The sequence below is a fragment of the Strix uralensis genome, chromosome 1 (genome assembly GCF_047716275.1).
Source record: "Strix uralensis isolate ZFMK-TIS-50842 chromosome 1, bStrUra1, whole genome shotgun sequence".
NCBI classification, from domain to species: Eukaryota; Metazoa; Chordata; class Aves; order Strigiformes; family Strigidae; genus Strix; species Strix uralensis.
The window spans coordinates 60,670,270-60,684,113 of NC_133972.1; the positions used below are offsets into that span (position 1 = coordinate 60,670,270).

Genomic DNA, 13,844 nt, shown 5'->3' on the forward strand with positions numbered 1-13,844 from the left:
GGGGATTAAAAATTTTTTTTTCCCTTCTGAATGTTAGGAAAACTGAAGTTAGGTTTCAGGTGTGATGGAGGGGAACTATTTTTCTGTTTGTGACTCTAATGTATATTACAGTTCATTATACTTCACTGCACCTTTTGTGTGGTGTGGTTTTGTTTGTTTTAAAGTTGTAAATCCTTTTATGCAGAGGCTCTGTCCTGCTATTCTACTACCTGTATTGCAGATAGTAGAATAGCATTCCTTTTATGCCATACTAATTTTAAGTAGGGTCTAAATTAGCTTCCACACATCTGTGTGCTTCTGCAGCTGAACTGAGTTATCTCAGACATGAGAAACAGGTATTCTTCCTGTATACTGCAGCCTTGATTGAGTTGTATCCTTTGAGCTGCACAGCCCTAAACACAGTGGGAATCTGAAAGCAGTGAGATTTCCATTTTTCTTACATTACTAAAAAGGTATAAATAGAAATATGGCAGTTTTCCCAGAAAGGAAAAACTCAAAATGTGACAGGAGGTGGTACTAAGAAAGGTCATTGGTCATCCTCTCCCACCTAGTATTTGATGAACTTCTGAGTCTTGGGGATGTTTGATTGATATGTGTTGTTTCTGTATGAGAGAGAGGGGGGGGGGAGGGAGAGCATGAGCACAGCGGTTTAGAGAGAGAGAGCGTAGAGTGGTTGACACAACTTTTTGTGGGGATTATGGATTATTTTCCATCCATTCTGACTAAATTCCATTTAAGGCAACTACATTTTTGTGAATTAAATTTAGCTTGTTGTTTTAGTTGCACAGAAAAGAATACTTTGTTCTGGAAGTGTTAGACATACACTAGTACAGAGAAATGAGATGTTTGTTGTGGGGAGAGGGAAAGTCTTTTGTAAATCTTGAAATCTAGTGGTCTAAATCCAGGGTAATTGCCAGAAAGGCTGTGGTTGAGTGGATCCTAGCAGGGTAATTTGTACCCTCAACATAACATTTTGAGCTAAAATGATAGGTGTGTTTCACACCTTTTAGTGATGCTCATAGTAAATTCTTAACTTCAGGCATGAATGTGCATATATTCATCTTTATTTCAAAGTTAAGAGTTTAATATGGTACAGTTCAGTAGAAGGATCCAACTTTTACTTTCTTTATTTTTTCAGCCTCTGCGGATAAACGGTGTAAAAGTCTACACTGAAAATGTGGACAAAAGGCAGATCATTTTGGATCTTCAAATCAGGTAAACTTTAGTATCATATTACGATGGTGCCCATGCTTCATAATATGTGCTTTGTTTGATTTGGCAGTTACGTTAGCCTGAAAGGAGAAGAATTGCTTCATTACGCAAATGTAGTTAGTTCTAATTGTACATGAATGGAGGAAGGAACTGTGTGCTGTAAATAGCATTTATCAGAGGGAAATAGTATATCAACTCAGTATGACTGCATCATTACTTTAATGTTGGTTAATAAAAAAATACTTTCTAAAGCTAAAGCATTATCTTTTTTCTAATGTATTAAAACTTTGCCATGACGTTTAGTCTAGTCTAAAATTTAGGATATAAGATGTTTGGGGTTTTTTAACTTTTCTCAGTTACTTGGTTTTTTTTATAAACACAGTATTAGGAAAACAGAATGATAGTTCCCGAAGTACTTGTGCTCATACCACTAAGTAAATCAGACATTATATAATGGTAGAGCGACTGTACTCCGCTGCTTCACATTTCTTTGACCTTTCATCATGACCCCTTTTATATAGGTTTATAAATAGATCTACCCAACATTTGCCAAAGTATTTCTCAACGCAGTCTGCAGTTACAGAGTTTTTTGAAAGTTCAGTCAGTGAACCCAGCAATGGTTTTGTATTTGACCATCATAGATGTGTGTTACAGTGACTACTTTCACCTTTTTGTAGGTTGTGGAAAGGCCAGATTTGTCAGTCACTGACAATCCAGCAAAGAGCAGCCTTCTGTGTTTCTTGCTGCTTCCCTGGCGGTAACCAGAAGGGTAATCAGGCCTCTCAGCTCTTTTTCAGATTCACTTACAAAGTTTGAACTTGGTTATTACTAATTTTGAATTACTTATATAAATCTCAACTTTGTTGAAGACTCTGCCTCTTTGTTAGAGCTTGGGCTGCAGAGTGATAAGAGAAGATGCTGCATCCTTTCCTGGGTTTCAGAAGGGGGTGGGGGTTATGTCTGTGAGCAGGGCCCAATCTTTATTGAATTGAATCACTTCATTTCTGTAGGAAAAAGGCAGCTATCCAAATCGGGGATTGGTGTTGCTGGACAAAATACAGAAAGATTGTCTCTTGAGAACTTGTTTTGTTGGATGGATGCTTTTAGCCCTGATGGAGAAATTTCCTTCAGTTTTCTCTTTGTTGCCACTTTTGATAGAAGCTGTGAGAACAGCCTCAGCTCTTCACACTTAAGCCCTCAGGAAGAGACTTGTCTGACCACTATGGACACAGTGCAAAGAAACTGTTTTTGAGGAGCTATTTTTGAGACATTTGAGGGGCCAAGTCTCCCAAGACCACTTTTCCCCTTTAAAGCAGAATTATTCCCACAGGAAGAGAGGGTAAATCTAGTGTTTCCGTTTTTTTCCTTTTTTTTTTCTCCTGCTCATCTTCATGAAGTAGATTGGGACAGATAAACATACAAAGGACAATACGTTTGTACAAAAATTTCACGAATAATGTCATGTTACCTAGACCTGAAGGAACTCTTTACCCCATATGTCTCATTGTATTACATTGCAACCTAGTTAGAGAAGTGATAACAGCTGGAGCTGAATCCAACCTGAAAGGCTGAAATAAATTCCTTGGAGTGATTTAAATAACAATAATAGTGCTGAGTCAGGTAGGTGCCTATTTGCCCCAACAGCCTGTCCCTACTGCCAGTGGTATAGGCTTCCAGGAAGAAAATGGAAACAAGAGAGCTATGGAGTGACTATCATAGCTTCTAGCAATTAAGGCCTAGACAAAACCACCATCAAAGGAAGTCCTGTTTCATATCTAAGACTTGTCCTTGACACCTTCTCATTGGGAAAGGGCTCTTTTTCAAAGGCTTTTACTTATGCAAGTTTAAGACAGATGACACCCCAGTACCAATTGTTACTGTTGATTTGTTTTATTTTTTTTAATATGTTCTCTAAGGGTCCATCACTGGAATTGTTTCAGTAGTAACAGGAAAGAAGAATAAGAGTCTCTGTAATAAATGTTCTTGGCCTGTTTAGATACAGAGTTATGTACAGATATCAACCCTAAACTGTTTCTTAGGGAATCAACTTTAGTTCATTTTTGCAAGATTAGAAAGAACCGCCTTACTTCTGGAGAAAAGTCTGTCCTTTGGAGTATTTATCCTTGTAGATTTTAATCTCCAGTTGAATTAGTTTGTTCTAATTTCAACACATTTTTAAGTTAGGAGCTTTCTATAAACCCTTCATTCCCTAAATATAGTTGAGAAGGAAATCAGTCTCTCTAAGCATTCATAAGAGTAGCTGTATGAGGCCCACCCTCACGCTGGGGGTGTGACAAGGGGGAGGGAAGGAAAGATTTTATTTTATTTATATTTTTAATTTTTTTAAAGTACATTCATTCTTTTACTAATCTCCTTTTATCCTGCTGTTTCACCATTATGGCTTCCTTTAGCCCTCTCTATTGTCAGTTGTTTGTGATGGAGTATATGCATTTGCTTTGGACCTTCCATACGGTACATTTAAGTAGTTCCAGTGTGTCTCCAAAACAGTTCCTTCAGCATTTTTTGCATATTCCTTGAGGTTTTTTTGGTTTTGCTTTTAAGTTTAATTGCAAAAGGAGTGTGTTTTGGTTTAGTTTTTATTGTTTCTGCAAGGATATTGAGTGCATTATGACCATTGCTTCAGAGTGTTTTTCAGAACCTTTTGAAAAAGGTCCTACACATCGCTCAGGACCCAATTAAGAACTTTACTCTTATAAGCAGCTTGACTGGCTAATCCACAAAGCAGTCACTGGAAAATGTTTTTAAAGATTCAATTTCAGGAGCGGACCACATTTGTGAAGGGAATGCTTTTTACCTTTCTCTTATTGTGAGCTTTATGTTAAAAAATTGTCAAAACTCATATTACAACTTAAAAGTCTAGTTTCTGGTGACACAGATATGCAAGAGAAAAATTTTAACTACTTGAGCAAATGAAGATAAAGTCTAAATTGTTAATAAATAAAAATATTACATTTGTTAAAGTGTGTGAATGTCATAAGCACTTGGGGAAAATTAAAGGTTATGGATCAACAGAAAACAAAATAAACTCTGTCAAATTAAATGTGAACTGTAGTGAGGAAAGCCAAAAAATATTGAGAGACTGAGGAAATAGTTGTTGATAGTGTACAACTGAGTTTTTTCACCTTCTCATGACACAAAAAATAGAGGCAGTAAAATAAAGTTTTAGGTTGCAGATTTAAACACGTGGAAATTTTTTTTTTTTTTTTCCATGTGGCATACTTGAATGGAGAAACTCGCTACTGTGGTATTGGCAGAAGATGAGTGTGAAAATGGAGTCAAAAGACCTTCTAAAGACATTCTAAAAATAATGAAGATAGTCCAAAGTACAGAATCACAGATCATTATAATCTGGGAAATATGTTTGTCCTATTCTTTCTTTGTTTTTCTTCTGGGTATCTTCTTTGGGCTACAATGACCACATGCAGTATGCTGTGCTTCTTGGCTCATTCAGTACAGCTGTTATATTCTTACAAGACTATCCTCATTAAATTTTAATCTCTCTGTGATCTGTGCATTAGAGGGGTCAAAAATATTTCTGGGATATTATGATCTGAATGTATAGAACTTGCTTACTAAATGAGCCTTCAAGTTGCATGTATGTTACAGTGGAATCCTCTATGACATTGACTGTTAATGGACCCAGCCAAATGTCTTGGGGCATAAAACCTTGTTTAACTTTATTGTAAGGTTAAAAGTTGTTGACTTATTACCCTTAAATGCAGTTTGTTACTATTTTTACTTCAATTTGTCATCATGTTATTATGGATTTTCAAACGACCATATTGCTTCCCAGTCTTCATAACACAAATAGTTCTGATGCTACAAAGTGCCAAGATTGAGGTTTCAGTTGCAGGTTTTAATTGACCTTGTTTCTGTGTCATGTTGTTATGCAATTATGTGTGTGTGTATTTTTATATATACCTACTATCTCTATATATAATTAGATAGATTAAAAATAGAAATTACATCATTTTAAATTGTGTGTTAAAAATTATATACCTATTTTTAAACAGAACATTCACACTACATTCTTTCCAGGGAAAGCCATGGTCACCTTCCTATCACATAGACCCCTGTTATATTGTTGTTTTCCAAACTGATCATTGTACCAAAATGATTCTGCATAGTCTTATCTTTTGAATAGTCCAAATTCCAGTCCTCTTGTGAGACCTAACCTGGAGTACTGTGTTCAGTGTTGTGACCCCCAACATAAGAAGGACATGGACCTGATGGAGCCAGTCCAGAGGATGCCACGAAGACCATCAGGAGGCTGGAACACCTTCCCTATGAGGACAGGTTGAGACAGTTGGAGTTGTTCAGCCTGGAGAAGAGAAGGCTCCAGGGAGACCTTCTAGTGGCCTTCCAGTACTTAAAGGGAGCCTACAGGAAAGAGAAGGACTCTTTTTCAGGGAGGGTAGGGATGGGACGAGGGGTAACAGTTTTAAACTGAAAGAGGGTAGATTTAGATTAGATATAAGGAAGAAACTCTTTTCTGTGAGAATGGTGAGACACTGGAACAGGTTGCCCAGAGAGGTTGTGGATGCCCCCTCCCTGGAAGTGTCCAAGGCCAGGTTGGACGGGGCTTTGAGCAACCTGGTCTAGTGGAAGGTGTCCCTGCCCATGGCAGGGGGGTTGGAACTAGGTGATCTTTAATGTCCCTTGCAACCCAACTCATTTTATAATTCTATGTTTACAGAAATGTCTCGGTACTATTGTTTATTTCTGTTTAAGGGATTGATAGGATTCACATTTGCTTGAAATACCGTAGACAGCACCATCACACATAGAGCACAGGAGGCTACAGATAATTTGAATAATAGATAACCTGAATACAGCAACTCTCACCTTTGTTTTCTTTTGCTAGTACCTCGTAGGCATCAGTTGGGAGGGGGAAGGGGTCCTGCTCTTCTGTTCTTACTGTGAGAGTACTTAATTTTATCTTGGCATGATTCTAAAATGGCCCCATGAGGAGAGCAACTCCATTTTGTTCATAATTTCCCAGAAATTTCTGTAATAAGATTCCATCAGACTCCTAAACATGGCTGAACAGTTTTTCTCTGTAAAGGCTAGGTCTGAGGAACCTAATGTGAGAAAACCTGGGCTTTACTGCAGAATCTGGACCAAGAAACCCTATAGAAGAAACAAATTTTTGCCCTCTCCTGGCAGTGTCTGACTTTGTTTAATCTGCCTTATCTACTCCCCACTTAGTTCCTTCTTCCATTTTCTTTAACTGGGCAGTCTGTTCAGAAAGCTCTTCAGATTTCATTTTCTTTTTGTTATAACCCATATCTTTTTAGTCTGTCTTCTTGTCCAGCCAGTCTCTCCCTAGCTGTAGCTTGGTATTCCATCTGTTGGGTTTTGGTTTTAGCTCTCATTCTGTAGAATTATTGATCAATTCCCTTGCTAAATCAGTCTCAAGCTTTCTTCCTAAATTCCTTGTTGAGTCCCAGAATTAGTTTGTTTTCAGACCCAATGTGGCTCACAGCAGCAGCAGTTCTTGGAAGAGATCTGCTCAGCTCTGCTGGTACATGCTTGACCCTCATGGAGCTTCATGAAAAGCAGCTGCTGAAGTCTGAGTCTGAGCTCGTGCAAATAATCTTTTAGCCTTGTGGCGTGGACAAAATAGACTTTTTTACCATCTTCTACAAATCTATCTCTGAGATGCAGGTCAGCATCTGCAAAATTTCAAGCCCTTGACCTTGCATCCCCAAAAATGGGATGCAAGGACTGTTCAGGGAAAAACTTGCATGGGTTTTAATATATTATTTTCTAATTTGCTTCCTGCCTCCTCTCTCCCTTCAGAAAGGGCTCAACTGGTTTGGTCTTATACCTTGCTTAGTGGATCATCCAGCCTAGCATACCCAGCTTATTGAATTTTGAAATATGACTGTTTTTGCAAGTCTCTGAATGTTTTAGACAACATTGATTTTTAGCAAAATATCTCTCTCTGTCTAGTGCTTCTCATGATTGTATTAGATGAGAGTTGATTTGGGTACACGTAGTATCAATGAGACCTATGTAGAGTTTTCCTGAAATGGAGTATGAATTCTGTGTCTGTTATTTCCCAAAAGTAGGCCTACTTGCGTGTTTTCTCTTACGTATGGTTCTGGAGATGATAACATGCCTATGTATTAATTTGAGTGATTTTGATGACAGTGGTGATGTCTTGAAGGGCATGTAATTTTTTTAACAACCTTGACTTTGTTGTATGTTGTAATGTTTTAACATGCATTTTTTTGTGTATAGACTGAGATACAAAATACACTGTCATGACAGTGCGAAACAGAACTAACAGTGTATTGCAGTTTAGTCCATAAAAATGAAATGTATACCTTCTCTTTTAGTTTTGTTGGAAACTGTGAAATTGATTTGGAGATCAAGAGATACTTCTGCAGAGCTGGTGTGAAAAGTATACAGGTGAAATTCAATTTTTTTTCTTTTGATTTTGATATAGAGTCATCATTGAATCGTTATTTTCTGATGAAATAGTTTATAAGAAAGAACCAGTAATTGTGTACTTTTGTTGCTTGCTATTTTTTTCTCAGTTGCATAATATCGATATTGCATAATAACTTCAGTAACATGACTTTACTGTAAGGGTAAATTCCTTTCAGATGTAGAACTGTTTTAAATATATAACATTTTTTACCAGAAAACATGGAGATCATTGGCTTGATGTGAAATTTTCATGTGATGTATAGGTTCATAAAGGGACCAAGGAGCCTAAAATTTTGTTTCCTTCAATATTTCAGTGTTAGATGCAATTACTTGTTTAGATGCAATTATTATTAGTAGCCTTGCCTTCTGATATTGTTTCTCAATTTTCCTTAACTTTCCTTGACTTTCTGATAACAGATCTTCCTCTCTAATGAGGAAAAATAGTATGCTTTTTTTTGGTATGTGTATTGACATACCTATAAGCATTTACCTGCTTTTGTTCCTGTATCTGTTGATGCCATTGTATTGGTTTGTGTCACATTTGTTTACACTGAGCTGTATAAATAATCTTCATATTTTTAGTAAAATTACCACTAACACGACACAGCATCATGTAGATGAATGTAATGAATTTGTAAGCTCAACTATTTAGTTGCCTGTATTAAAGTTTTTGGGTTTGGATGACATGTAAAGCTATATATATAAAATTCTTCCATAATCAAGAATTTAATGAATTAAAGTGTGAAAATTGCCAGTGAATAAATTTTATTTAGAACTTGAACTAAAGTCACTTCCATTGTCTTTTTTTTTTCCTCCCCTTCCACAGATACATGGCACTATGAGGGTTATCCTGGAACCACTAATTGGAGACATGCCCCTAATTGGAGCACTATCCCTCTTTTTCCTTAGGAAACCTGTAAGTACTTTTATCTCTTTTTCTACACATTTTAAAGTGCTGATGACAGTAGTCAGAAAACAGTGAATTACTTACTCGAATTGAGCAGTAAAAGGAAAGAATTTGGAAAATCGCTACCATTTGGTTGAACTTTGCCAGAAAAATAGTGGACAAATTTTATGAATACTAGAAGAAACCAAGATGAATAATAATTACCTTGGAATTATGAAGTGTGTTTTGTCAAAGCTGTCAAATTTTTCTTACAAGCCTTCTGGATAAGGGAAGATGAATAGATACCATCTAGGTTGTTTTGTAAAAAAGGTTTTGTTGCTGTTTCTCATGACAGTCTGCAGGTGAGCATGGTCAAAGTTAAAATTCCACAAGATCTGTTTTCAAAACTGTGCTGGTGTTACTACAAATGAAAATCAGAATGTGTGTTTTGAGATTACCCGCTATGGTGATTGAAGTTTTTATCCTAGATAGCAGGTGGCAATTTCCATTACATTTACCAATGACCCAAGTATGAGAACAGATGAAGCACAGAGTGAAATGGAATTGGAATTCAAAACGATCATGACAGTAGTAGAAGTTGAAGGGAGTGAGAGTGTCGCGTAATTCAGTTGGAATATGTGGGAGGCCAAAGTGCATGTTTGGGCAGGAATAATGGCGAAACAAAGGTAAGCCAGCAAGGTCTTGCTGTTATGAATGTGATATAGCTAGACTGGCATGTGTAAACAAGAGGATAACCCACAGATGCTTTCAGTTTTAGACACAGCACTTCAACAAACATACTGACTAGTTGGAGAGTGTCCAAAGTAGGGAGATGAGAATAAACTTGACCCTCAAGAACAGACCAAAAGAATGTGAATTGTTTAGTTTAGAGAAGACCAAGGAGAACATGTTCTTCAAAAATGTGAAAGGCTCTTGCAGAAAAACAGCCATTCTGTTCTGCATATCAATGGCAGATAGGATAACAAATAATAGCAGCAAGGAAGATTCAAGCTGGACAAAGAGGGATGAGGAAGGCCTGAATGGAAATGGTAGTGAAGCACTGCAGTAGGCTTCCTGGAGACACTGTGAATCTGTCACTGATGTCTCTTAAGAAGAGATTGGACCGGCATCCATTAGGATTGACATAAATATAGCTCTTCCAGAACCATTCACACAGACGGGCTCTTGAGGTTGTATCCAACCTAGTGAGTCTTGTAGAAGGTGAGATCCTGGGCATTCTAATTGGCATTACCTAGAAGGGTTCACCATGACTTTAATAAGAGTCAAAATACTTCTTAGTAATTAGAAAAGGTTTTAATTTTAACTGATATCATTATGTACAAACTGAAATTACTTTCAACGTATTACAGCATTTGTATAGGATTCTACTGTGTTTTACTACCTTTTTTGTAGAAGTAATTGATTTCTTAATCTAAATGAAACTGTGATATACTTTTTAGAAATCATTCCTAGGGTTCCTTCCTCTTTACTACCCGAACAACAATGAAGGTGGCTGGGGATTTTTTGGCTTAGCCAATACCAATTTGTATCATGGAGTCTGGCACCAAAATGCTGTGCATTCTTGCAGGATTCAGTAACATTGTAGTCGTGCTGGGCATATTTAAATTCTCTTGAATTAAGAGAATTAAGAAGAATTATTCTTAGCTCACTGAAGAGGAAGAAAGCTACATCTGAGTTAATTCAAAGAAAATTAGTTAAAGAAAGTTTTCTGAGGCCACAAACTTTTCTGAATTCTGGCCTATTGCAAATTACCTGATAGTTACTTTTCACGATAGTTGCTTTCATGAGAAGCTGTGGCCATCTTGGCTTTTCATGTTGAACATATGATCTTTTTAAAATACAGTAAGCGCGAAGTTTACAGTTTTTGAAAGCTGGGAACCTGGGTCGTGTGGTCATACAATTTCAGTTCAACACTTTACATTAAAATGATAGGTGTATGTCATTGAAGTTTGTGCTATTATAAGGCACTATAGATAGTGGATTGTTGCACCTTGGAGTGATTGTTTCACTTCAGAAGCTGTAGTTTGAACCTCGCAGGTAAGATTGGCTGACAAGCAGCAGTATGTGTGTTGGTAACTTGGTGCAGCATTGGTATAAGAAGAGAGGATAGACAGCAACCATAACTTTCAGTGTCTGAAAATGACTAACAAATACTCTACAGTTTTAACTGTATTAAATCTTATAAAATATGACAGTAATTCTAGTTGAGGTTTTATTACTTCAGGAAACTTCTTTTTTAAGCTACAGATGTGTCAAGAAATGTTCACGGATGTTGCAAAATCCATCCAACAGTCTTATTTTAGAGAAATATAAAGGAGAACATAATATGCATTGCACACTTGCTGCTGGAAAATTCTTTGATGTATATGTGTGTGTAAGGCAGCTTCAGTGATCTGAAGTTTGATACCACTTTTTATAAGTATCACTAAGCTTAATAGAAAGTGTGAACATCATTGAAATTCTTGTGCTACATAGACTTTTTAAAGAAATTAATTGTTTCCACTTCTTACTTGGAAATATATTTTCCATTGGAAGGTTTTGTTTCTTGGACATATTCTAATTAAACAGTAAAACTTGTGATGTCAAGATTTAACCATTTCAGACTATGCTGGGTCACAAATTACAAGTATATGGGTTTAGGCACTTTGAAACAGTCTCTGACCATTTTGGTTTCCTCAGCAGTCTATAACTCTTAAAAGTTGATCTAGCTTTCAAGGTTTGGGGGGTGTGAGTGAATTCTTTACTTCAACAGCTTTAGAAGGTATGTTGTTATTTTGTTCAATTAAATCATATTCTTATAACACAATTCTTTTGAACAAATGTCCTATGATAAATTTTTGTTGAAAAGAGAGGTTTGTATGGGTGTTCATGTATGGCCTAGGAAAAACTTATGATGTTGCTTGCATCATTTATGTGGCTTGTTTCATCTGTCTAGAGAAAACATGTGTGCTTGGGTAGAAAGAATGTAGACTTAAATCTTAGTAAAACATGCAGGAATTTGTAAATGTTTTGTGGATAATTTACTAGGGGTTTTTGTAAAAGTGAAATAGTTTATACAAAACTTATAAAACATCATTGCTCTTATTTGGAAAGGGTTGGGGGAGTACGTTGGGGTGAACCAAATCTGGATTTCCACACATTTCTTTGAAGTGAGTCTAAACATTAGGAGACATCTGCTTAAATTTTGCCTCATTTTTACCCTCTGGCTGAGCAGTATGAGTGTAGGGCATCTGTTAATGTTCTTGTTTATACTAATAAACTGAGCAGGGCCATGACATGGATTAAACACTGCCTTATGGTGGTCTGTGCTGTGTAATTGTTAGCGTACTCTCTGATATTATTTTGCTATTTAGTGCTCTCCCAAATGATTTCCAGACTCAGTACAGTGCCCAACTCATTACAGGGACCATCCAATAAATAAGTTAAATGCAAACACTCTATTTTAGAGGAGCAGGGAGAAGAGTTTAGCTGTATGGACACAGACTTGACTTTTTTTTTTTTTTTTTTCCTACAGGAATGGCTTTTCTTTATGTTGTAGATGTGGTTCTTGTTGTCTCTCAGTTCTGTTTTGTACTCACTCAGAAAGAAAGCAGTGTATGCTTCTTCTGCAGAAGCCATTTGGACACACTTGGTGCCGGAGCCATGAGCCAACAGTCTGGTGCTGTCCTGGGGTACCTCCTGCAGCTACTGCTTCTTTGTTGCTTTCTAGGGGAGAGGTGGGAAAGCTGGCAGGGGATAGGGAGGGAGAGATCAGCAACAGGAATGCTCGTAAGCAGTCCCTGACACTTTCTCTGTTTCCCAGCATCATGCTTTGGTAGCATTTGTCTGAACCTTTCATTTCTGGTACTCCCAGATACCTCTCCAGTCAGCTTTTAGCTCTAGTACCTGTGCCCAGTCCTTTCTGTCCCTGATCCACTGTGCCATGCATTTGCAAAGTGCTTAACTTGGACAACTTGCACCTGAGATAGAAAACTGAAAATATATCACATGAAACACCTCTCATTTGTGGTCAGTGGCTTTCTGAACTTTGGGAAGGACTCTGTCCAGAGTAACTTTGTCTTTTCTCCTACCCCCATGCCACTTCATTAGGAGTCTGGTTGACAAAGGATGGGAAGTAGACTGGAGTATGAAAATTAAAAAGTCAACCCCTCCCCAAAAGTATTCAGTTAAAAAATATTAAAAGTGTTTTTCACCCTCCTTTCATTTAAAAACTAAGCTAGTGGTCAAGGTCTCAGCAAATTTAAGGGTGGATTGTTCAAAAAAATATATCTTTGAATCAAGTTATTCCACAATTTTAATGGTTTTACATGGATATTTATTTTTTTGCAAGCAGACTTCTCTCCCCACTGCAGTTTGTCTTCTTGGTGTTTATTTTTCTAACTTCTGTAGAAAAATGTAAAATAATGCTTATTATAGCAATAACCAAATTCTGTCCCCTTACTAGAGAGCAAGTGGCTGCAGCCAAGGAAAGCTTTTTTCAATATTTTTGTAAGAAGAGAAGAGGAATTAGTTGGCAGCTAGTATTAGATTTTGTTCTCATATTTTCCAGTCTAAAGTAACTGGCAACAATTCCTCTTGCTCTGTTTGCTGGCCTTAATGACTATATAAGGCAACGCTGCCTAAATTAATAGTTCCGAACATACTTTTAAAATGAGTTTACCAGTCTCATATTTCTGAGTAATGCATGAAGCTTTTGATGCTGCAAGGGTTCTTACTTTATATGAAACTTTTTAAATACTGTATTTTGTTGTTGTTATTATGAAGAAGGTACTAAAAGTTTCATCAGCTTATAATATGTCCAAATATGTAAGAGTTTTCAAGAGAGAGAAATATGTTCATTCTAATGTTTTGAAGTAATCTTAAATCTCTGAGCTTCAATGCTAGAGAAAAGTTAGCACTGTGTAAATAGTTGGGATTTGTAAGGTTTTTTGCATTATTTCTCATTACATTAACCTTACGGGTATTTACCATGTAGTCTGCTTCTCTAAGTGTAGTTAACTTTTACTTTTAGAACAAAATATTAAATAGTTTATTTTGATTTTTGGTTCAGTTATAGCAGTGTGTGTGGCTTATAACTACTACAAATTGGTAATTTTCAAAAGATTGTTTAGGGGCATACTTGTATTGAAGGTGTGTCCTAACTCAACCCTTTTCTCTCTTTTTTTAAAAAAAACTCAACAAAACTGACACATGAAAAAATACCAATACTATTGTTCTAAAAAAACAATGGCAGGAAAACAGGATGCCTTCCAGGAAAAGTGGGCAA

The 13,844-nt window shown here is 36.7% G+C and overlaps 1 protein-coding gene across 5 annotated transcripts in view; it reads left to right on the top strand.

Moving 5' to 3' along the window:
* Nucleotides 1–13,844, top strand: part of ESYT2 (extended synaptotagmin 2) — a 91,605-nt gene that overhangs the window by 35,582 nt on the left and 42,179 nt on the right. For all 5 annotated transcript variants that reach the window (XM_074868456.1, XM_074868465.1, XM_074868472.1 and 2 more), the window contains 3 exons: nucleotides 1,139–1,215; nucleotides 7,578–7,650; nucleotides 8,498–8,587. In XM_074868456.1, the coding sequence (XP_074724557.1) occupies nucleotides 1,139–1,215; nucleotides 7,578–7,650; nucleotides 8,498–8,587 (240 nt within the window). The remainder of the gene's footprint in view (nucleotides 1–1,138; nucleotides 1,216–7,577; nucleotides 7,651–8,497; nucleotides 8,588–13,844) is intronic.